The sequence below is a fragment of the Staurois parvus genome, unplaced genomic scaffold (assembly GCF_062004578.1).
Source record: "Staurois parvus isolate SC_StPar_1 unplaced genomic scaffold, SC_StPar_1.0 ptg000689l, whole genome shotgun sequence".
NCBI lineage: Eukaryota > Metazoa > Chordata > Amphibia > Anura > Ranidae > Staurois > Staurois parvus.
The window spans coordinates 3,104,125-3,129,445 of NW_028318485.1; the positions used below are offsets into that span (position 1 = coordinate 3,104,125).

The 25,321-nt window shown below is 43.7% G+C and overlaps 1 protein-coding gene across 3 annotated transcripts in view; it reads left to right on the plus strand.

Moving 5' to 3' along the window:
• The first annotated feature begins 1,136 nt into the window (after nt 1-1,136).
• Nucleotides 1,137-25,321, plus strand: part of CACNA1A (calcium voltage-gated channel subunit alpha1 A) — a 289,262-nt gene continuing 265,077 nt past the window's right edge. For all 3 annotated transcript variants that reach the window (XM_089652658.1, XM_089652659.1, XM_089652660.1), the window contains exons 1-2: nt 1,137-1,237; nt 3,740-3,879. In XM_089652658.1, coding sequence (XP_089508784.1) covers nt 1,145-1,237; nt 3,740-3,879 — 233 coding nt within the window. In that variant the 5' untranslated portion in view covers nt 1,137-1,144. The remainder of the gene's footprint in view (nt 1,238-3,739; nt 3,880-25,321) is intronic.

Here is a 25,321-nt window from a genome sequence, read left to right on the forward strand (position 1 = left end):
ACAAAACAGTTAGAAAAATAAATTAAATAAATAGTGTCCATGCAGGTGCACTGGCTAGGCCTTGCAGCCTGGTAGCAAAAATTGCCCCGGATTTAGCCAAATGGCCTAGCCCAGAGAGGCGCAGTGTAGAAAAAACTGATAGTGACCTTGTGCCTTTTAACACAGTGGCTTTCCCAAGCCCAAGTGTTACCAGGAGCACATTTGGGGTGACCTACTCCCAGAGGGCACAGACTTCATGGTTTCCCAGCCCATGGGCAGACCATGTAGCCCCATTCAAATCAGGAGGCACTGGGCCACTGCAGTTCTTCCACAGGAATTACTCCCATGCCCCACATCCCATGGGTGCCTTGATTCCGCTTCCGGCTGGTCACACCAGTGATAATATACAGCCGGCCATTCTTACCAAAAGAATAGCGGCGTAGCACCCCTTATGGACACTGATAAGAACAGACACAGTACTTGGTCTTAGTCAAAAGGCTGAGAAGTGATAAGCATTAAATATGTTAAATGTACATATAATCCTAAGGGGGGATTTTTGTTCAAATTATTGGTCTGGGGACAGAGCTCAGCCCACCATTAATTAATGTTGTGGAATGTGCAGCAGGAAAAGGGAGACTTTGTGTGATGCTAGCAGGATTGGTAACTCAGATATTTATTTCAAATTTTACTCTCAAGTAAATATGAATATGCAAGCCAAAGAATATTTATAGATGATTAGCGTTCAATTTAGCATGCAGAAAATGCAAGATTTAATGGTACAGTTGCTCAGTTCCTAAGAAAAATATTGTAATTTTAAGAGATGAACGTTCCCAAGGACAAATAAGGCCCAGGGCTGTTCCTCGAAATCCTCAACATTTAGCATTTATAGATTATTTCTTGCCAACATTATACATTTCAGAATTGTGTTGCCTATGGTTTATATGGTTGCAGTTCTTTTCTCTTTTACTGTGTACAGTATTATATTAGTGTGTGTTTATTATAAACCTGCTCTGTTCCCGGAGTACACCCCATCACCACTAAATAGAAGCTGTCTTTAGAGGTCAGACATCCAACCCCATTCACTTGTGTTTGGGTTAAAATTGTTTTCAAATTTTTCAACTTGGACATTGTTTTCCTTAACCAACATTTTACTCCTTTTGAATACATGATTTTAGCAACCATCATAGCAAATTGCATTGTCTTGGCAATGGAACAGCATCTGCCAGAGGGAGACAAGACCCCAATGTCAGAGCGCCTGGTAAGTCTCACACAGATTTCACAATATTTCCATAGCTTTTACAAATGCATGTGGTATTAAGGTCATAATGCTAATTTTATCAGCGTCTGTAACTTGGTTACATGCTCTTTCCTACTTGAGGGAATTGAATGAGATGAAATGCAGGAACCGGGTAATATTAGCAGCTTTTTATTAGAGTGGTTACTGAATAAAGAAATAATGAGTCTTTTATTACTACAAAAAAAATTTCACACTTTAAAAATATTTCAGTTTTTAGTAGATGCCATGTTGATGATGCACTTCCTGGCTCTGAGACTTGGCTGTGACCCTTATCAGAGGTCTCAGCTTCCCCTTCTTTTTTGAAAAGTAACTCTTTGGGACCCTGCAGGTAAGATAGGAAATGTGGGGCTCAGGGATGGAGGGAGGGATTTTGGGGAAACTGAGTACAATGTGAAATGGCTACTTTCTTAATTGGCAAATTTGTTTATGCTTGTAAAAAAATCTACTGTTTTATGTTTTTTTTAATTTAGGGCCCTTTCACACTGATCAGCTTCTGATCAGCTGTTCAGTTAAAAAAGCAGAATAAAAATGCACACCTTTAAATCCTATGGAGCTTTTTGCACCGGTCAATTGCAGGTGCAGACAATCAGAAAAATGCATCGGGAACGCACTAGAAATGCATCAACAACACGTCAAAAACACATATGCATTTTACAATGGAGCAGTGTCACAGGCAATGTCGGGCAGAGTGATTTTCTGCCCGAGGTTGCCTTTATAGTCCTGGCCATGACATCACAGCAAGAAGTGGCATGGGATATGGAGCCTACAGGGGATCATTTTAACTCCCACTGACGCCGGGGCATTTATTACTCCCCTATTTTACACTTACTGGTCATAGTCTGGTCTCCAAACATTGATGATCAGTGAACTGGCCCTTTGTTTAAAAATGTTGGGGAACTCCATGTGGGGAAACCCACATTTCACCATGACCACCAATTACTGCAGCATCATGGCAAACCTTCTTTAGACCACAGAAATCTTGAATGTGGTTGCCCCTCACCTGAAGGGTCCCAGTCCTCCCCTACAGGCAGGCACTTCTTCTCAATCGCCTTCAGTTTAGGGAAGGCAAAGTTAAAGAAGAACTATAGGCAAAACATTTTTTTTTCATTTTGGAAAGAGCAAGGGAGGGTTATAACCCCTTTTAGATTTTTTTTCGCCATCTGTGGAGATTTCTCTTCACTTCCGGTCCCAATAGCCAAACAGTAAGTGAGAGGAAATCCCTGCAAATTAAGGGAATTACTTGGGGGCCCCCAGGTCACCAGAGCTACTGTCCCCATTGGAAAATCTTGCTAATACCTCCAGCTAACCTCTGTTAAACTGAAAGTGAGAGGAAGGAACAGGGGCGGACTGACAACTCTTGGGGCTGCCGGGCAATAGGGGATCATGGGGCCCCTGTGTCCTCGCCCACACTCGCACCACACCCAAAAAAGCCTATGAAAGGTACCAGGGGCATCTCATGGGGCCCCCTACTGACCCCGGGCCCTCGGGCAGTGCCCGAGTTCTCGGATGGTCAGTCCGCCCCTGAGGAGGAACCAATGAGAGCTGCAGGGGACCACAGCATTGATACTCCTGGAAGTGTTGGTTTCCCTGCTTCCTTTGGGGGGCGACTTCTCAGAATGAGAGCAGCGTTCAGCAGTGTGGGCAGAAGGACAGGTAAATATTGTGTTTCTTCTTTACAGGAATGAGTTTTAATCGTGACATCATGTGATGTTACTTTAAGTGGCTGTATTTATTAATTTGCAAAGCTCCTTATACTGAATTTAAAGCAGTGTTCCATCCAACTAAGACCTTTTTTATCATTTTTAATTGCAGAGCTATTTAGATCTCTAATTACAACCTAATCATTTTTTTCTCAGCTTTTGAAAGTGGAAAGATTTTTAATATGCAAACTACATACAACATAGTTTGTTTTCTGTGCTCACCATTGACTTTGACAGCTATGATGTGTTGAAGCGTGGTCACTTGAAGGTTCTATTTAAAAAATAGACTTTTATATGTTTATGGCTGTTAGAGACCCACACAATAAGGGGACTATTTGCATATATATTTTTTTTTTATTCACACAAGATTCATTCAACTTTCATGCAGGATTCACACATTTTTTCAATTTAATCCAATTAGAATGTTATGCGAGTTGTGTGAACGTTGTGTGAGTTTTGAGTGAAGACATTAATAAACAGACCTTTGTGGGTTATTTTTGTAATACTACATTATGCATTACGCAGTGTGGCCTGCTTACTGTAGATGTATATGGGGCTTAGCAAAATTGAATTCAAGGGTGCGCAGCAAGTCATTGCAACTAAACAGAAACTGGTTATTTTCAGTGTAACCACTCTGCATGGCCGAGACATGGCTGGTATGAGTAAATGCACATTGCTACCCTTTGCATTGTTATGAAATAAAACCATGTATACAGAAAGGATTTTTTTAAATAAGGCTCTTACCATGACCTTCTTTCCGCAGGATGATACTGAACCGTATTTCATTGGAATCTTCTGCTTTGAAACTGGAATTAAAATCATTGCCTTGGGGTTTGCATTTCACAAAGGATCCTACTTACGCAATGGCTGGAATATGATGGATTTTGTGGTCGTGCTGACAGGGTAAGGGCTCTTTCTCTGTTATTATGAGCTTCGAGGACAAACATATACTGTTCATGGTCAATGGGCTTTTGTAAATGTTCTGCAAAGACACAGTTTTCTGCTTGTTTGAAAATCGATGTAATTGTAAATATGTTACTGTAGGTCCAAAAGTGGGCACCCAACATTATTGCTCTTTGAGATCCCGACAAAAAGCAGTGGAAGGGCTGTAATGTAAAGAATCATTAAAGCTGAACTCCCCCATACAACTAGTTGCTAAGTTATATGCTGTATATATGAAAAAAAAAACTAAGCCAAAAGCCCTACCTTAAACTATGGTCACATGACACAATGGGCTCCAAGTCTTCTGTATTTTCACTGCAGAGAAAGAGAGTCCTTCTTTAGGTGTTTTTGTTGCCTGAGTGGCACGGACACCTTCTGTTGCCTGTGCAGTGACTGGGTCCTCCCAGGCTGTATCTGATGACACCACGAAGAGGTGACCAGCACAGTCACAGACAGCAGCACTGGATTCACTGGTCGTTGCTCCCCAGAAGCTGCACCGTCGAGGGACAGAAATGGAAGAGCTGGGTGAGTAAAAAGAAGCATCAGAAGGTAATTTTTTTCAGCTTCTGCATAAGTGAGATAGGGTAGGAGGGAGGTATGGGACAGCTTTGCTTTGGAGGGCTTTCAAATGGATATAAAACCCTAATGTTCGTATGCTAAAGTGCTGTGCATTAGAATGTTTTTAAAAATAATGTTCTTGTTTTCACTTTTTCCCATCTTTTGGTGTAAAAAACTTTTCCAGCCTTCTTGCATCCACTTCCTGTCTATATGCACAGCAGTAACTGCTGCACATCATTTCTGGCTGGTTTCCTGGTGGTGACAACGGTGGACCATACATGCTTAATATGCATTAGTAGAATGAGTTCTACTAGCACAGTGGTTATCAACCTGTGGGTCGCGACCCCTTTGGGGGTCGAACGACCCTTTTACAGGGGTCACCTAAGACTTTCGGAAAACACATTTCCGATGGGTAAAGAGCAGCTACTGTGTAGAAAGCAGCTGCTGTGTTGAAAGCAGCAGTATTGGAGGTAAAACGACACTTCATGAATTATAGTTACTGGGTAAATAATTTTATGGTTGGGGGTCACCACAACATGAGGAACTGTATTAAAGGGTCACGACATTAGGAAGGTTGAGAACCACTATACTAGCAGAAGGGGCCTTCACAAGGACCTTCATGTCAAAATAACCAGATAATACAGTATTTTAATGAAAGCTGCAGATTTAAAAGATTTAAAATGAGTTTACTCAAACTGTGTTAAAGCAGTAGCAAACTGCCAAAAGGAAAAAAAATAGGTTCCCCCGCTGGTTTATCCCATAATGTGTTAGTATGCACTGCATACTCGCATATTATGACACACTTACCTGCACACAGAGCCCTCCAGTGCAGCACTGTCATGGCTCCCTCAGCGCTTCCATCTTCAACCAGCCTTCCTTCCAGATTCGCGTGCTCAGCCCTTTTGAATGACCAGGGCCACGATGATGTCACTCAAACATATGCACGGGAGCCCCAGCAGCGGCACGACGTTCTGCATGCAACAGCATACTGTATAAATGTTTCAGAGGTCTTGATATTGCATACTTGGGTTTTAAGATTTGTACCTATTATACTTTGATATAATAAAGTCGTATTTTTATACATAATATAGTCTTGGTTGCCCTTAAAGTCTCATAGAGAATTTTTTCTACAATACCTTTTAATTACGAGTGTGGTGATGACAGCACTTGTTACCCAATGAGGACTATAAATCTTGGACTTGTAGCTCCATCATTCACAGATCTCTATGAATGAATGATTTTTATTTTATACATCAGGTACTTATATAGCGCCATCAATTTACGCAGCGCTGTACAGATATATTGTACATTCACATCAGTCCCTAACCATCAAGGGGTGTACAATCTAAGGTCCCTAACTCACATTCATACATACACATACTAGGGACAATTTAGACAGGAGCCAATTTACCTACCAGCATGCCTTTGGAGTGTGGGAGGAAACCAGGGTACCCAGAGGAAACCCACGCAGGCACAGGGAGAACATGCAAACTCCAGGCAGATGGTGCCATGGTTGGGATTCAAACCAACAACCCAAGTACTGCCAGGTGGAAATGCTAACCATTTAGCCACTGTGCTGCCATGATGTGCCTGTGTAGTCAGAGCCCTGCACAGCTTTGTTGACTTCAAAAGTGACAGCTGCTGCAGGGGAGAATAACCCTGTATGCTGTCGCAGCAGTGGGGTAGCAGTTTCAGGATGGGAGCCTATTTGCGCGACATTCCATGTTACACTCTAAATACAGGTGTAACATGTATCATGGTGCAAAAGATGGAGTTAGCATTTAACACGGTGAAAAAAAATAAGAAATCTACTGGCAGAATCAATAGATAATAAAATTGTGACAGAAAAGCCTGAAGTGTTAATGTAATTGACAGTCTGCATCATATATGTCATTTTTGATCTTGCCCAGAGTTTCACTGTCATCTGAGCTTTATGTACCTCTCCAAAACCGAGCTCCTAGTTTTCCCCCCTGCCCGCGCCCCCCCCCCCGACTTCTCCATCACGACCAACAATGCCACCATCAGTCCCACCCCCCAAGCCAGAGTACTAGGTGTCATCCTAGACTCCAATCTGTACTTCCAGCCCCAGGTCCAATTGCTGACAAACTCATGTAGACTTCACCTCCGCAACATCTCCAAAACACGTCCGTTCCTAACCCCGGAAACTGCTAAGCAACTCATTCACTCCCTTATCATATCACGACTTGACTACTGTAACTCCCTCCTCACCGGCCTACCTCACCACAGGCTATCCCCGCTTTAGTCTTTCCTGAATACTGCGGCCAGACTCATCCACCTTACTAACCGCTCTGTATCCGCCACCCCCCTCTGCCAATCCCTCCACTGGCATAGGATTGCCCAACGGATAAAATTCAAAATGCTAACACTGACATATAAAGCTGTTCATAATACTGCCCCAAACTACATCACCGACCTGATATCCAAATACCACCCAAAACGTACTCTCCACTCCTCACAAGACCTCCTTCTCTCTAGTTCCCTGGTCTCCTCCTCCCATGCCAGTTTCCAGGACTTCTCCAGGGCTTCCTCCATCCTCTGGAACTTCCTACCCCAATCCATCAGACTATCACCTACTCTCCTCTCCTTTAGGCGCACCCTGAAAACCCACCTCTTCAGGGAAGTCTACCCGCCCTCAGCTAATGGCCGATCGCCTCCACTCTTCCTACCACTCCATCCCCCACAGCTATTCCTCCCGTACCACTATCCCCTCCCTCCTAGATTGTAAGCTCCAAGGAGCAGGGCCCTCGAACCTCTCGTGTATCGCATTGTATTGTTATTGTACTGTATCGTGTATTGTCTCCCATTGTAATGTACAGCGCTGAGCAAACTGTTGGCGCTATATAAATCCTGTATAATAATAATATAATAAAATGTATTCTCAGATGTGCATCATTGCATTATGTGCAGGCTAGGTGGGATTACAGCTTATTATACGATACGCACAGAACAAATTTCCCATGTGCGTCTATGTAGACAGTAAGGAGCATAAACTGGACAAGAAAAGGAATACTTCATTTTCACCTGGCTCAGCAACCACTGTTTCCAGGACACCAGCAGCAACGTTAGGGAGGGCTGCCCAGTCATTTTCCATTGCCTATGATATCACTGCATAGAAAAGAACATTTATTGCCTCTAGTTGTATTGTACTGATGGTACAAAGGTCGTAATGCAGCACTTTTAAAACACTACCTAGCTTGTTGTGTCACACTCTTACCTTGCGGATGGTGCCCCACTCGCAGCTGCCATCTGTGTGTTGACTGTCCCTCTCTTTGTGAACAAAGTGTATATAGCATTGCTAACACTGAGATGCGTGTGTAATCGCTGTGATGCCAGTGGAGAGTGTGGAGTGGCTTGCCAGTGCCTTGAATGTGGATGTTACGTGTGCCTCTATTTTAAAGTGTAACTATCGGCAAAATAAAAAATGACATATATGATAAAGTCTGTCACTAGCATTAACACATCTGTTTTCTGGTTTTTCAAATCCCCTTTTCCCCCTTGTCATACATAGTTTGATTACCTGTTGATCCTGCCAGTAAATCGGTTATATTCCAGCTCCTGTAATAAGGGGACGATGCTGTTTGCTCTTCACTGAAATTGTGCAGCAGTATTGCCAGGCTATTCTTGGATGAACGTGTAGTTTTATGTGAACTTTAATGAAAAAACAAACAAATCAAAGCTTAAAGTGTATCTATCAGCCACAGAAATTGCACTGCAGCTTAACAGTCCTTAGAAGCGGTGGATGCATTAATTTTCCTTTTTTTTAGGCTTTTTTTAACTAGGTAGTCCAGACAGTAACATATTTCCTGTTCCAGGGTGACAACGCTCATTCACCGTACTTTATCTATGGAGGAGCAGTGGTGTCACTCTCCTGCTCTAGACAACAAACCACCCCCCCCCCTCCCCATCTCAGATATAGCAGAGGGGGCATGTAGTTCATACAGGTTATTTTGAAAATTGTTAGAGATTTATTTATTTCAGGTACTTATATAGTGCCGTCAATTTATGCAGCGCTTTGCATATATAGTGTACATTCACATCAGTCCCTAACCCTCAAGGAGCGTACAATCTAAGGTCCCTAACTCACATTCATACATACACATATTAGGGCCAATTTAGACAGGATCCAATTAACCTCCCAGCATGTCTTTGGTGTGTGGGAGGAAACCCATGCAGGCACAGGGAGAACATGCAAACTCCAGGCAAGTGGTGCCGTGGTTGGGATTTGAGCCAGTGACCCTAGTACTGCCAGGCGGAAGTGCTAACCATTAGCCACTGTGCTGCCCCATGCAATGCATATGAAGATATGAAGTTACAAGGACACTGGATTTCTATCAGAATTTACAGATACTTTTCTGTACTTGCAGAAAGTGTACTTATCTTGAAAACAAAAAAAAAATTAAATTAAAAAAATAAAATAAATATATATATATATATATATATAATTTAATATTAATTTTTATTATTATTATACAGGATTTATATCGCGCCAACAGTTTGCTCAGCGCTTTACAATATAAAGAGAGACAATACAGCAACAATACAGTTCAATACAAGAGGGTTAGGAGGGCCTGATCCTGGGAGCTTACAATCTAAGAGGGAGGGGCTAGTGGTACAAAAGGTAATAACTGTGGGGGATGGACTGGTAGGAAGAGTAGAAGATTCCAGTATAAGCTGAGGGCAGGATAGGCTTCCCTGAAGAGATAGGTTTTCAGAGATCGCCTAAAAGTGAGCAGAGTAGGTGACAGTCTGATAAATTGGGGTAGAGAGTTCCAGAGGATGGGGGAAGCTCTGGAGCTTACAATTATATATATATATATATATATATATATATATATAAATATGTTTTACCATGATTACAGTTTGAGTAAACCTGCCACAAACTTGGTAAATTCAAACTACACAAAAGGAGAAAAAATATACACAAGCAGGGATTATCTCTATTTTAAAACCAATTCAGACATTGACAGCTGATTTATATTTAAATATCGATTTTTCCTATGTAGTCAAGTCCTTGCAGCTGGTCCTGTAAAACCAAGGGGACAAGTTGGCTCAAAGAAAATTAGTTTTAGTGGCTATAAAAGCTATTAGAATAGAAGTTGCATTCCATGTACATGTAACGCACATGGTAAAGCACGCGTGCAGGTGTGAATGAGCACATAGAGTTTCCCTGTGTTTTTCGCAGTGCATACATGTTGACCAGCCAAAGAGGAAAGAATAGGATCTCTACTTGAGGATGCCTTTTCATGTAGCAAAATGCAAGGATTTTGCTTCATCAAAATGGACAAGCATGACTATACCCTTCACAACATTTAAGTGATACTGAACACACACTTTAATTTACATTATCCCTTCTCTTTCTGTATATGAATGATGGTACTGTATTTTTTTAAATTAAAAAATCTAAGTACCTTTTTTCCTAATCGATATACAGTTGTCACATGACCCAGCTCTTTTCAAGCCTGTCTGCGGGGGAACATAAGCAGGAGGAGCCTCTAGTCCTCTGCTGTTGGTCACATGTTCATAATAAAAAAAAAAAACAGTCTTTGGAATACTGAGTAAAAATAAATAATTAATATCAATAAATTGATTTAAATTGTCATGCAAATATATATATTTGAAATCAAATCTTTCTTATTTTTTGGCAATAGCATGGTGTGGGCGGGTTTCTGCCAGTCACAGGTTGTGTCACATTCTCCAGCCTGTGTCCTAGAATAAGAGGGAGGTGAAACCTCCATCAATCTACATGCAATATCCCAACTCCATTGTGTTTAGCTGGTTAGTGGGCATGGAGGAGGAGGGAGGGAGTGGGCTTTGTTTACCACTGTGTATACACCCACATGTGTGACTCTATGGTCACATGGGCTGCTCAGGGGGAGGAAATGCTCAGCATAGAAACTCACTGAAAACTGAGCATGTGCACTAGCTGCCAACACTGCTCTGCAAAACCCCTAGCTGCACTGGGGACATGGTCAGAAAGGGGAGATAGAGAACAGCAGGATCAACCAGGTTTTTTGCAGAAATACAGAAAACAAATCTCGTAGTGACTGAGTGAGTATGAACAGCAATACGGAAATTATTGATAATTTTTTATAATGTGGGTTTAGTGATACTTTAAGGTAAAAAAAAACCTCCCCAGTGCATGTGCTGCCTCCCATCCCCAAACACTTACCTGCTGTCCTGGCCAACGCCACAGGTGTGGCAGGATCAGAGCCAGAAACTAGGGCAGGGAGATTTTACATTGAGATCCATGAGACATATTAGATGCGAGTGGCAGGGCCATCTTAATGCATGGGCCCCCCTGGGCATTGTCCCAGGTGCATGGGGGCCCCATGATAATCTTGCATTATGCTTTGCCACTATAGGCTGACAAGAGATATGACAGCAGCGTCACTCGCTATTCCTGTCAGGAGGGAGGAGGAAAAGTACAGCAGCGCCATCTAGCCTTGAAAAGTGCAGCCAGGCAGGGAATGGCAGCCGCTATTTTTTTTAGTATTCTAGTACAGGCACGAGAGTGAACTGTCTTAAAATACTGAACTGCAGAGCTGGAGCGGGCAGTAATGGGCAGAGCTGTGCACAGGAATAGTTGCTTCATGAGTTCTGACTGCCCCACCTCCCTTCCATGTAGTTCAGTGTATACAGGCATCTTTCTCAGTGGTGCAAGTGCCAAATGGTGGTCAACTAGGTGCAGTACGTACTGTATGTATGTATGTGTGTGTATATGTAAATTTATATGCATGTGTGTGCGTCTGTGCGTATGTCTGTACATTACTGTTAGGCCTTGTTCACACAGGCATACTTTTTTTTCTCTACAGTATAGGAATTTTATTGAGGAAAAGGAGTAAAATCCAGTACAAATGAACAAATACAGTATAAGCCGTTTGACATGGTAGGTACAATGTGGATTACACTAATCACAATTTACAAAAAGTCCAAATTAAAACAAGAAGTATATAAAAAGACACGGTATATAAAGTGAGCAGTGCTGTGTCATACACAATTTCAGGGTGAGCTTCCAGGAAATAAACTCGGAGACTGCAGGGACCCCTTGCAGGATCCCTTATGCAAGGTAAATGAGTCAGTAAGACAATCATTAGTAAGAACCCTCGCCCCATGGGTTCTAGAGAGAAGCTGGATCCAACAAAGATATTTTGGCCTAAACCCAAACCAAAGTAAAACCTCCCAAAGATAGGACCACTCCACTGAGTCAAACGCCTTCTCGGCATTGAGTGAGATGATCACTAGACTACCCCGGTTATCGTACACAAGGGACAAATTAAGGAAGAGCCGCTGTATATTATTGTCAGTACCCTTTCCCGGCATTGAAACCTGTTTCCACAAGAATCAAAGCTCCAAAAATCCTAGAGAGGCGAATTTTTGCAAACATTTTCTCATCAACATTAAACAGTGAATTCGGGCAGTAGGAGGCACAGTCCTGTGGGTCCTTGCCAGGTCTGGGAACCAACACAATATTAGCCTCCTCCATTGACACAGTAAGTGAGTCAAGGGGGATACATTCAGCAAAAAGAGACATAATTTTAGTATGAATTGAGAGTAAAATTCCATCAGAACAACATCCGCACCTGGGGTCTTTCCTCCCTGGAGCAAGTCTATCGCCTCCTGGACCTCCAACTATTCTCTGGCAAAATTATCCATCATGGGGAAGGGGACGGTATCAAGAAAAGTGGTCAGGTCATCAACAGAGAACTGGGCCCTAGAGGATTATAACTCCTGGTAAAAGTTTAAAAAACGGGCATTAATAAGATCCAGGGAGGATAGCAGACGACCCTCCGCATCCTGAACACTACCTATGTGGGTGGTAGGGAATTGCCCTTTCGCCAACCGGGCTAAAAACCTGCCATTCTTGACTCCATATTCTAAGACTCTTTGGTTGAGGCCAGAAGAGCCTTCTTAGTTTGTTTCAATTTGTTTGTTTACAATTCACGCAGAGAGCGACACCACGCCAGATAGTTTTCTTGGGAAAGGTCTTTAACGTAGGCCACCTCCAAATGTTTTGAGTCATCCTCCAGGGAAATCAGTGAGCGACACACTGCCTTTTGGAGACCAGAGATCTGGGAAATGTACTCCCCTCTAATCCAAGCTTTAAAAGCACCCCAAAACATTAATGAGGACAAGGAGTCTCCTCTTAGCACCCAATAGTTGTATAAAGATTCAGTAACGGGTTCCTGCAGTCTTGTATCCGTTGCCCAGAATCTTAGACAGGTACCACAATGTCATCCCAGGGGAAGGCGAATTTAGACAAAGCGGAGCGTGGTCTGAAATGCCCCGGGGAGAATTTAGGCCTCATATATGAAACAAAGAAATGCAGGAATGGCGTATGCCATGTCAGTACGAGACTAAGTTCTAAGGGAGGCTGAATGGTAAGTAAATTCCTTATCGGTGGAATGCAAGTGGCACCAAAGGTCTGTAAGGGTAAACATAGAGGCCTAGTGAAGGAGGTCAGGGGAAGAGTGGGAGGTAGTGTGGAGAAGATTCCGAGCAAGGGACATATTTCATGAGACTGCATGATCGTATAGAAAACCTGAGTACACGCTGGAGGTGGCAGGTAGAGACCCACCAACAGCACCGTACGGTCATATATACGAGCATGAAGCATAACAAATGTACCCTCTGGGTCAGTGCACACACTGAAACGGAAGGGACTTGTGGACCAAAATAGAGACCCCCTCGAGCATAATTAGAATAGGTGGAATGGTAATGCAAACCAACCCAAGGTCTCCTCAGGCTGAGAATCAAGCCTAGTAAGTAGGCTTCCTGCAAAACTCAGATATGTGGGTGATAGTGCTGCATAAAACGAAAGCCAAGGGAGCGTTTGACATCTCAGAGCGGGTAGATGAAAACCGAATCAGCAGACTCCTCTAGTTCAGTCTGGGATGCCATGTTGTAGAAGGCCTTGATGCTCGTCTCCATAGGGCCCGATGGTGCCAGGGGAACCAGAGCTTCTTGCTTTAGCGGGGGGAGGGGGGGGGGGTTCTCAGCACTCAGGAACTGGGGAAAAAGATTCCACTTTCCACTGCCCACAGAGCACCAGCAGATGGGACTGCTCAGAACACCATCTTGGTCACGTCCACACACAGGCATACGTAAGCGTACAGCTTGAGGGCCATATTTGCCTGCACAGGTGTTCTGTGCATCCCCGTGCATTCAGTCACATTCATGTCAATTGGAACACATCGGCTGCACACACAGAGCCACTGCTCCCAATTTGACATCCAAAGAACCTAAAGAAAAAAAAAGTCAGCAGCTACAAAAACTGTATCTACTGACTTTAAAAAAAAGCCACTCATCTGTCCCACAATGCAGTTGTGTGCCCACTGCAGCCACTCTCACCAGCCATCCTATACTGGCATGCTAAGTGTGGGTAACAGCTTGCAGCTTCACAGCTGGGTGCCCACTGCACATGTGCGAGTAGCATTGCACCTTGTGAATAGTCCTATAGTCTTCTGGAACCTGTCACATGTCCCAGAAAACTATGGGGAGGGATGGAGAGAGGACAACCTCCGCTTCCGATCACCTAGAAAATCGCAGCAGACCTCCCCAAAGGTGTCGATTCTTCATAGGGAGTACTTAAAGCGAAACGTCCCCTTTTGAGTGGAGCTTTGCTTTAGCTGGTGAGCTGTGTCTAGTTGAAAAGCATAAGCCCTAGGCAGGTTGTGTCCCCAGTATGCATTTCAAAGCTTCACTTTCCTTATTATATAGAGTACACCTTTAAGGGTATGTACATATGTATATATATATATATATATATATTAGCCATTTAATATACTTTCCTTCTGAACAAGATGAACTATATGTGTCTCACCTATATAGGACTGCATGTATATTATTCTGGAAAGGAGCCAGACATGGCCTGTATCATTTGTCTTGGCAGGTTTGTGGATCACAGTACATCTCTGCAGTGCTGTAACTAGTTCATGCTTTAAATAACTGTCCTCATTGTGTTGTCCCAGCAGTGGCATTCTGGGAAGTCAGTCCACCTGGGAATTTATTCTATCTCCTCACTCAGCTAGCAGATTGGACTTTCCACATTGTGACAAACTCAACACACTTTTATTAAAGAAGAACTGCGCTATATGCTGTTTAAATAACTGGTAACATAACGTAACCCTATTATAATTTACAAAAGCAGCAAATACTATTTCTGAGATCCCCTTGCCTGCAATGGCATAGAAATGCCCTGGGTTTTTTAACATACAATTCCTCCCTCCATGCTGCCAAACAAGCCTACTTTGTCACTCTTATTAATACCTTGTCATCCAGTCCTTGTCTCTTCTCTACTTTTAACTCTCTACTTTCTCCACCTCCACCCCCACCCAGTACCTCACTCATGGCTCACGAGATTGCAAATCATTTCAAAAACAAGATTGATGCAATTCGTAGGGGCATCGCCACTGCACAGACATCCATCCCACTTAGCATACCTTATACTACACCTCCCTCAACACTTTCCTCTTTTGACCTTGCTACTACTGAAGAGGTCACTAAGGTTTTCTCAGAAGCCTGTCTCACCACCTGCCCCCTGGATCCTGTCCCCTCACAACTACTACGTCACCCTCTTCTTCCATCCTATGCTCCCTCACTCACATCTTCAATCTCTCACTCTCTAATGGTGCCTTCCCCTCCCCTCTAAAGCATGTACACATCACTCCCATACTTAAAAAGCCCTCCCTGGATCCCACCAACCTGAACATCTTAAGACCCATCTCCCTGCTCCCGTTTACCTCTAAACTCCTAGAACGCTTAGTCTACAATCGCCTGAGCTCCTACCTCACCGACAACAACCTTCTTGACCCTTTACAGTCTGGCTTTCGCTCACTCCACTCCACTGATACTGCCCTACTAAAACTCACGAATGATCTACTAACTGCTAAAACCAATGGCCACTACTCCATACTCTTACTACTTGACCTTTCTTCGGCTTTTGATACGGTTGACCATCCCCTCCTCCTCAAAAAACTCCACTCTCTTGGCCTCCAAGACTCTGCTCTCTCTTGGTTCTCCTCCTCCAACGTTACCTATAACTCTGGCTCCTCCTCTTCACTCCCTCTTTCTGTAGGGGTCCCTCAAGGTTCCGTCCTTGGACTCCTACTCTTCTCCATCTACACCTCCTCCCTTGGTCACTTGATAAACTCCCATGGCTTTAAGTACCATCTCTATGCTGATGACACACAAATCTATCTTTCTACCCCTCACCTCACCCCTTCAGTCTCCTCGCACGACCTCCTGCTCTCTAGCTCCCTTGTCTCCTCCTCCCATGCTCGTCTCCAGGACTTCTCCAGAGCTTCCCCCATCCTCTGGAACTCTCTACCCCAATTTATCAGACTGTCGCCTACTCTGCTCACTTTTAGGCGATCTCTGAAAACCTATCTCTTTAGGGAAGCCTATCTTGCCCTCAGTTAATAATGGAATCTTCTACTCTTTCTACCTGTCCATCCCCCACAGTTACTACCTTTTGTACCACTAGCCCCTCCCTCTTAGATTGTAAGCTCCAAGGAGCAGGGCCCTCCTATCTCTCTCGTATTGAACTGTATTGTTGCTGTATTGTCTCCCGTTATATTGTAAAGCGCTGAGCAAACTGTTGGTGATATGTAAATTCTGTATTATAATAATAATAATAATAATGGAGGGGGTCAGTCATAGCTGCTGTTTCCTTTGTGGTGCACACAGAGAACTATCTTTATTGGGATGAAAAAGGACTATCTGCAGACCCTCTCCTTCTCTACACTGCATCCTGAGCCTCAGGAATTCCTCTGTAGAAGTTGGCATCTTCTCATAGCAGTGTCTTTGCAGTGTTATCCAGACTGCAAACATGTGTAACATCGTCTTGTTTTAACCAGATATTAAAGGGTTCCCCCTGCATTGTTTCAAAGGGATGCAATGAATTTGGAACATTTTTACATATTTGCTGGGCATGCCTGGTGGCACGTACCTTTTGGTCGCAGACCTATAGTATGCTAAATAAGCTTTTCCAACATGTTCATGAAGACCCAGTAGAAGCGTTCCTTCCCAAACACCCAGAGGGAATCACACACTCTAAGTTGAAACTAGTAACACTTATCTTCATGACAACTAAGTATACTATAGAAAAAACATGGAAATCCAATAGGTTGGAACCACTTGAGATTAGATCCAGAGTATCGTAGTTGATGAGCAGCCAATAAAGTGGTAGTAAACGCACTAAAAAAAAAGAAAAAAAAAGTTTCTTGCTACAAATGAATATCATAGTGTGCTAGTATGCATCCAGGGGCGGACTGACAACTCATGGGGCCCCTGGGCAACAGGGGATCATGGGGCCCGTGTCCTTGCCCAAACTCAAAAAAGCCTATGAAAAAGGTACCAGGGGCATCTCATGGGGCCCCCTACTGACCCCGGGCCTTCGGGCAGTGCTCGAGTTTCCAAATGGTCAGTCTGCCCCTGTATGCATCGCATACTAGCACATTATGAAAGACTTACCTTGGAATGAAGCCCTCCAGTGGCATGTTGTCACTGCTGGCAGAGCATCAGTCTTCACCCGGTCTTCCTTCCGGGTTCACGGGCTGCGACTGCTTGAATGGCCAAGCCGCCAATGATGACACTCCTGTGCAAGCGTGCGGGAGCCTCAGCCGCGGCACACAGCTCTGAAGGAATGGCGCGGGTAAGATAAGCTTACCTGTAGGTGAAAATAGAAAATGAGAGTTTACTACCACTTTACATTACTACCACACTGGATTATAAAATGGCCTTCTTTGAGAAGGTGTGGTCTGCATGGATCTGCAAGGGAGAATGTTACCAGCACACCGAGGATCACCAATATGGATCCAAAAGTTTTAATAAACGATCACATAGTTACAACTTTTGGACTCATATTGGTGATCCTCGGTGTGCTGGTGGCATTCTCCCTTGCTGATTCTGTTCGGTTCCAGCCGACAGTCACTGCAGCACCCACTTATACATACAGCCATTTTTAACGCAGGAACGTGTGCGTTTGGGTTGTACACTTGCGTCCCCGTGGATCTAACACTTTTTTTTCCTCAAAATTTGACTGCTGCTTCTTGGCTCTTTAGATTCATTAACTTTTTGAAAGTCCTTCCAGCTGGCCCAGATGATCCAGAGGGCACCCTGACCACAGATCCCCTCACACCCTTACCCTTATTCATCTCCCACCTTCCTATCCTACCTACCGTTCTTCTCTTCTATGCTCTTCTTTTGCCCATGGATTCAATAGTGCACTCTCTGTCACATCAGGCGGACTTGGCCCATTGACAACACGTATGTTACATCAAATGCCACTGTAATCTGTGTACTGAAACATTGTTAATGTAACCCATACACTGGGCCATTCTCTGTACAGTCTTTTCGAATTTAGCTTTGTTAAAACCGCAATATTTGTATTTAACAGAAAGCATAGTAAATGGTTATCTGCAGAATGTCCCCCTCCCTGTGAACACTGAAGTGCTGGACAGACTTCTGTAAATTTAGGTTGCTCTTGATACATTACTGTAGACTTACTTATGTATAGTAGCACTTTAAAGGCTGATTTTACCAATGTTTTCCTTTTTTGTCCTTCTTCTGTTGCAATAACCGTCACCACTTCTTCCTTTTTGCCTGTAAAGTTCTCATTTTCAGTTAGGGATCTTCAGTGGAGCATGTGGTATTTATAGAATAATGATAATTATTATCTTCTCTGCTCCTTAATTTAAATCAGCTCTATAATGTTTGTATTAAACGGGCACAAAAATGCACCCCTGTGATAGGAGCAGTTCTACATTCCTCCTGTGCTTAATCATTTCAAAACATTTATCGTTTTATTGTTTCATCCCTACCCCCCCGTCCCCCCCTACCTATATACCACCCATCTCCCCCCCCCCCCCCCATCCAATCCCTGACCCCTTCTGCTCTGCATTTTCCTGTTTTTGATGATATGCTAAGGTTTTAATGAGTATGTCTGTATAACTTGTTTATCTGAAAAATTAATAAATATTTACATTAAAAAAAAAATCCTATCAAAAATTCTGAGGCATTGGTCATATTTCTCTGTAGCTGGGGACGACTATTCAGGCAGAGCCACCGCCTGAATGTTAGTCCTCCAAGGCCCATTAGTAGGCAGGTGCAGTCTATTTTCTCCACTGCAGGTGTCATTCTTAACTGCAGCGCCATTGCAGATGGAGAGGAAGTCAAAAGGAACAATGCTCCTCTATGATTTCTTGCTGGGTCAATAGGGAAGCTATCTGGTTGGATGCTGCCACCCCATGTGACTCCGATGGCCATCTTGGGTCAGGCAGAGTCTTTTTAAGACCCTGGCTTCCGTATTTGGTGTGCATTTTGCGAAGGACAGGTCACCCGTCTGTCAGGAAACGTGGATAGTAGCAGGGAAGGGTTCCAGAAGAGTAGGGACAGGATAGGGACACGCTATTCTTCCTGGAATCCTCCCATTTGGGTACAGACCGGCCTTGCCACCTCTCGCCCTCTGAGAGAGACACTGTCGGTATGCCCTAAACCTTTTCCGCTACACATTGCCAGCCTGAGTGTTTCTGGGCCGGGTGTCTTCCCATCTGTCAGGAAAAGTGGATAGTAGCAGGGAAGGGTTCCAGATGAGTAGGGACAGGATAGGGACATGCTATCCTTCCTGGAATCCTCCCATTTGGGTACAGACCGGCCTTGCCACCTCCCGTCCTCTGAGAGAGACACTGTCGGTATGCCCTAAACCAGCAATGGGCAAACTACGGCCCGCGGGCCATATACGGCTTGGCGGACCTTTTAATCCGGCCCGCGGAGCTAGACTCCTCTCACAGTCCGCCCTGAAGACCGGTGTAGCATGAAAATCTGTCTCCTATGAGGATCTGTCCCCCTCAAAGTATCTGCGCATGTGCCGGAGATCGCCGATCGGCTGCTAATGCCTGAAACTGGCACATGCGCAGATACGTTGAGGGGGACAGATCCTCATAGGATACAGATTTTCATGCTACACCGGAACGGCGCGGGAACACGGCGCGGGAACACGGCAAGAGGAACGCGCGGAGCAAAGGTAAGTGAATTGACACAGGGGGGACTTGGGGACTTAATATGGGGGATGAATTAATATGGGGAATGAATTACTATAGGGGGGATGAATTACTATATGGGGGATGAATTACTATATGGGGGATGAATTACTATGGGGGATGAATTACTATATGGGGGATGAATTACTATGGGGGATGAATTACTATATGGGGGGTGAATTACTATGGGGGATGAATTACTATATGGGGGGTGAATTACTATATGGGGGATGAATTACTATATGGGGGATGAATTACTATAGGGGGGATGAATTACTATGGGGGATGAATTACTATGGGGGATGAATTACTATATGGGGGATGAATTACTATATGGGGGATGAATTACTATGGGGGATGAATTACTATATGGGGGATTAATTACTATATGGGGGATGAATTACTATATGGGGGATGAATTACTATGGGGGATGAATTACTATATGGGGGATGAATTACTGTGGGGGATGAATTACTATGGGGGATGAATTACTATATGGGGGATGAATTACTATGGAGGATGAATTACTATATGGGGGATTAATTACTATGCTTACTATGGGGGAATATTACTATACTTACTATGGATGACACATACACATCATTCATCTACTCTTGGTCCGGCCCCCGGGTCCAATATATGAACCCATTGCGGCACTCAAGTCAAAATGTTTGCCCACCCCTGCCCTAAACCTTTTCCGCTATACATTGCCAGCCTGAGTGTTTCTGAACCGGGTGTCTTCCCATCTCTCAGGAAAAGGGGATAGTAGCAGGGAAGGGTTCCAGATGAGTAGGGACAGGATAGGGACACGCTATCCTTCCTGGAATCCTCCCATTTGGGTACAGACCGGCCTTGCCACCTTCCGCCCTCTGAGAGAGACACTGTCGGTATGCCCTAAACCTTTTCCGCTACACATTGCCAGTCTGAGTGTTTCCAGGTCGGGTGCCTTCCCGCTCGGCTGTTTGTAAATTCGAACTTTGACATTAATACAAGATCTGTTTTCTGCAACCACGCTGCACCTTGCACACAGTGGCAGAGACCATGTGAACTTTTCTTTGGCATTGGTCACGTGACTGTTCATGCAGTGGAAGAGGAATGCTTGTTGCCTATCCTTTTCATTACATTTCAAGGATATCATAGCTGAATATGCTGAATGTTAAAGTAAATGAGGGTTATTTTGCACTATAGCTCTCTACTAGCATCACATGTTTACAGGAGCTAGTGGCTGTCAGCGTATATATTTTTTGGCACCAAAGGCTTGCATAACAGTCAGGTAACATGCAGTTTCAGAGGGAGTTATCCGCAATGGCATCCTCAATATAGGTTTTCTTTTCATTGTAAGTTGTAATAAATCCAAACTCAAGAACAAAAATGTAATATATTGCAGCTGTGTCTGCAAATACAGACTAATTTTATTATCAGCTTAGGCATCTATCTCCTGTGAACCACAGAACACCACTACTCCCCCCATGTAAAGATGAGGAGGGGGTGTTCTGTGGTCCTGTCCTAGTGTGACAACACTGCATTTCCATACAGTACAGCAAGTGAATGTTGTCACCCTTGTGTGTTACTATAAGGATCACTAGGTAAAAATAAATGGAAAAAAACCTGAAGAAATAAAATGAATGCAGCCACCACATGGAAGGATTGGCAAGCTGCAATATATCATATTTTTGTTTAGGGGCTCCTAGCGATTGGTCTGGGTGAAATAAAAATTCATGATCTATAACATTATATCTTCTTGCTGTGGTCACTGGAGAACTCCTCAGGAGCAAGCAGAAGTAAACTTAGGTTTAGGGAAAACCAGGGGCGGATTGACCATTTGGAAACTTGGGCACTGCCCGAGGGCCCGAGGTCTGTAGGGGGCCCCATGAGATGCCCCTGGTACCTTTTTCATAGGCGTTTTTGAGTTTGGGCAGGGACACAGGGGCCTCATGATCCCCTATTGCCTGGGGGCCCCATGAGTTGTCAATCCGCCACTGGGGAAAACCCAACAAATGCAAAAACAATTAAATCTCAGGCTGGACAGCCTAGCTGCCCACTAAATTTGGAATAGTGATACTCTAGCTTAATGCGGAACTTCACTCTCTCAATTGACATTGATTTTTTTTAATTTTTAGGCTGCTAGCATTAGTAAATAGATAGGAAGGTATGTTATATTTACTTATTTTAAACTTTTTTTTTCATTCTTTAGTTACTTCCTAGTTTCCAGGCCTAGGCAAATGATGCCATACATCTCAAGTCTCTAGTCTCCAGGAGAGGAGGAGAGGAAGGGTTTTCTCCGCTAAGCACACCCTCCAGCCTGAATGCCTGAGCTAAGGGCAGATGAATTCCAGGAAGTAAACAGCACACAAATTATCTGCTCTTACTCAAGATGGCCTCGGCCAGAAATGCTAGGGTATGTTTTTCAAAGTGATCTCTCAGCAAAATAAAACATGGAAACATAGATGAATGGGGGATCTTGCTTTGAAAATGAAAGATTAGACATGGTCTGTGGTGCTCAGATGCAGTGTGGTTCTGCTGTAGCCTTACTGGCGGTATTCCCGAGTGTAGCTCGGGGTAAAGTTTCAGTACCACAAGCAGTAACCCCGAGCTACACTCAGGAATACCATGCGACGCTGCTCCGGGATCTCTTCACTTACCTTGTCCTGCGCTCCCGCGATGTCCCTCCTGCAGTGTCCCCGGCAATGTAATCTGGCAGATGCCGGCATCTGTCTTCCGGGTTCTGTTCCCTGTGACGTCGGGACGTACGGGGGACGGAACGGCGGGAAATTTGAAAATGACAAAAAGTGACATTCACTAAATTCACTAAAATCACATAGTATAACATTCCTGTATCAAACCATTTCACATACATTTTGTCCCGAGTGCTTTGTCCGGTGCCCTGCCTGCATTTTTACTGTTCTTTGTGCCTGGAAACTGAGAAACGTCCATGGCGTCCAAAAAGCGTCCCTTTAGGTCAAAAGCGGTTTTAGACCGGCTAGAGAACAGCGATAGTAAATTAGAACCACTTGCAGAATTGAGTGATAATGATTCGTGGGGGAAATTCCTCATCAGACACTGAAAACGATTCTGCGACTTTGCTTAGTGATATGCGAACTTGGCGCTATATTTCAAATTTCATTGTTTTTGATTTGATTATATTATTGAATTAAATTTATTATTATATTATTATTTTTTATGATTATTTATTAAATTATAATTTATGATTTAGTTTTGCAAATTTTATCATACCCGGGATGTTTACTAGACTCTTGTTCGGACAGATTTCAGTGAGTTATTCCTAAAAATTACAGCCTACAATAAAAAAAATACATATTTCCATGCAAAAAAATGTACCGCTTTGAGCACAGAAATATGGACGTAATCAGACCGCTAGGGAGGTTAAGGCAGGGTCATTGCACTACAATCAAAGTTTTTGGAAGAGCCTGGACTCTACAATAAAGCAGGCTTATTAACCCGGCACACCAGAGAAAATGACTGTTCCTCTTAACTTGGCAGGGTAGAGGCAGGGGCGGACTAACCATTTGGAAACTCAGGCACTGCCCTAGGGCCCGGGGTCAGTAGGGGGCCCCATGAGATGCCCCTGGTACCTTTTTCATAGGCTCTTTTGAGTTTGGGCAAGGACACAGGGGCCCCATGATCCCCTATTGCCCGGGGGCCCCATGAGTTGTCAGTCCGCCCCTGTGTAGGGGAGTTCTTATTCTACTGGAGGAACCAGGATACTGTAATGAGCACCGGTCAAGCTCCTGCTGGGGAGTAAATGTTACTACTGAGCAACGGGAATTTGTAGAGTAATTGTCTGTTTACTATCCTTATTCTGATCCCCCAAACCAAGGATCCTCCCTCTTTGTATTGTATAAGAGACCTCCCTGCTGCATTTCACAAAATCTAACATGCTACTACAGTGTAAGACCCCCTTGTAATGTCCATGGCAGGTGTATAGTGCTGTCAGTTTAGAGAGAGCAATCTCTTCCCTAGAGCTCCTAAACATGAAGCTGGTGGATAATTTGGCCCACTGGCATCTGTCCAAAACTGAAGTGGTATTATTAGATGAACAAATCGTTTAAAAAAACAGCTTTATCCCTAATCCATACAAATCGTGCTCTTGGTATCACAATACTTTTACATACTACGTCCATTTTTACCTAGACTTATATCTCCCAGGACCTTAATATCAGCATAAGCTGTCCAAAACCAAACTGAGCGAAGGATCATGACATCTGAAATACAAGAGGTGTTTGGATTAAAAAAAAAAAATACAAGAGGTATTTTAAAAAACGCACAGGCTCAAAGCTGGGTTAAACTGGCCATAGATAGATCTTTTACCAGGGACTGGCTGAATTTCAATCCATGTATGGCTGTTCCCGTTCAACAGAAATCGATTGTAAGATCAACTTCTGACAAACGGAAATGGTGGAATGGTAAAAAATGCTTCTCAATTAGATCATGATTTACCAATACTTCCTGTTTCAGTTGCAGTGGTCACCAACACAAATAGAGAAGGTAAATCTACCCACCAAGGCAGGGGCGGACTGACAACTCATGGGGCCCCTGGGTAATAGGGGATCATGGGGCCCCTGTGTCCTTGCCCAAACTCAAAAAAGCCTATGAAAAAGGTACCAGGGGCATCTCATGGGGCCCCCTACTGACCCCGGGCCTCGGGCAGTGCCCGAGTTTCCAAATGGTCAGTCCGCCCCTGCACCAAGGCTACAGACAGCAGTAAGAACTTGACAGTGGTTCTTATCTTTCCCTAATATATCCAAAACTAAAACACATTTGGGTTATAGACACGGTTTAATATAATTAACAAAGCCAATGACCAAACTGCTGTAGAGCATCAAATATTCATAAAAGATGAGGTTTGCTGCTTCACCTTAAAGTGGTTGGAAACCTCAGGCATGAAATATGAACAAAGCAAATCCCTCTATAGTGCGTAAAAGTGTCATTTCTGTCTGATGCCTCCTTCCTCTGCTATCAGCAAGGGTCACTTCTGACAAGTTTTCCTGACACCAAGAGAAAAATGGTGATGAGGGGATCTCCAGCAGATTGACTGGCTCAGCTCTTCTTGTGAGCTGTGTAGAGGGGTGTGTGTCTGTTCCCTCCAATCAGCTCTCAGAGCTCTCCTCACTGAGCTCTGCAGTGTGTAATTTTACCTCTCCTCCCCCTTTTTTTCTGACAGCTCAGACAAGTTTTATAAATGCTGGACTTTGAATTGCTATAGAGAAGAGAATACTACAGATAAACAGGTACAACTTATGTAGGAGGATTTGTTCCATCTCTGTATATCACCTGAGGTCAGTCACTTCACTGGGTATATGTAAGGGTTTACAACCACTTTAAATAGAATCAGTCGGTTTTATGTGACTGCAGGAATAAAAAGTGCCTAGTGAATTGTGGGTCTGTCAGTCCATTTCATTATTTACTTCTATACACCCATCCATTCATTCATTCATCCATCTACCCATTCATTTGTCTTTCTATCCTACTACATACACATCCATTTTTTTCATTCGCCCATTCATTGTCCTTCCATTTGTGTGTCCTTCTACTCTTCCATCCATTCATTCATCCACCCACTCATTTGTCTTTATACATAGCCATTCATTCACCCACCCACTTGTTTTTCCTTTATCTGTGTGTCCTTCTATGCAGTCATCCATTCATTTTTGCTTCTGTCTTTTTACACACCATTTGTCCTTCCATCTGCTTTTTTGTTTACACACCCATCCATTCATTCATCCACCCGTTCATTTGTGCTTTTGTCTGTGTGTCCTTCTATACA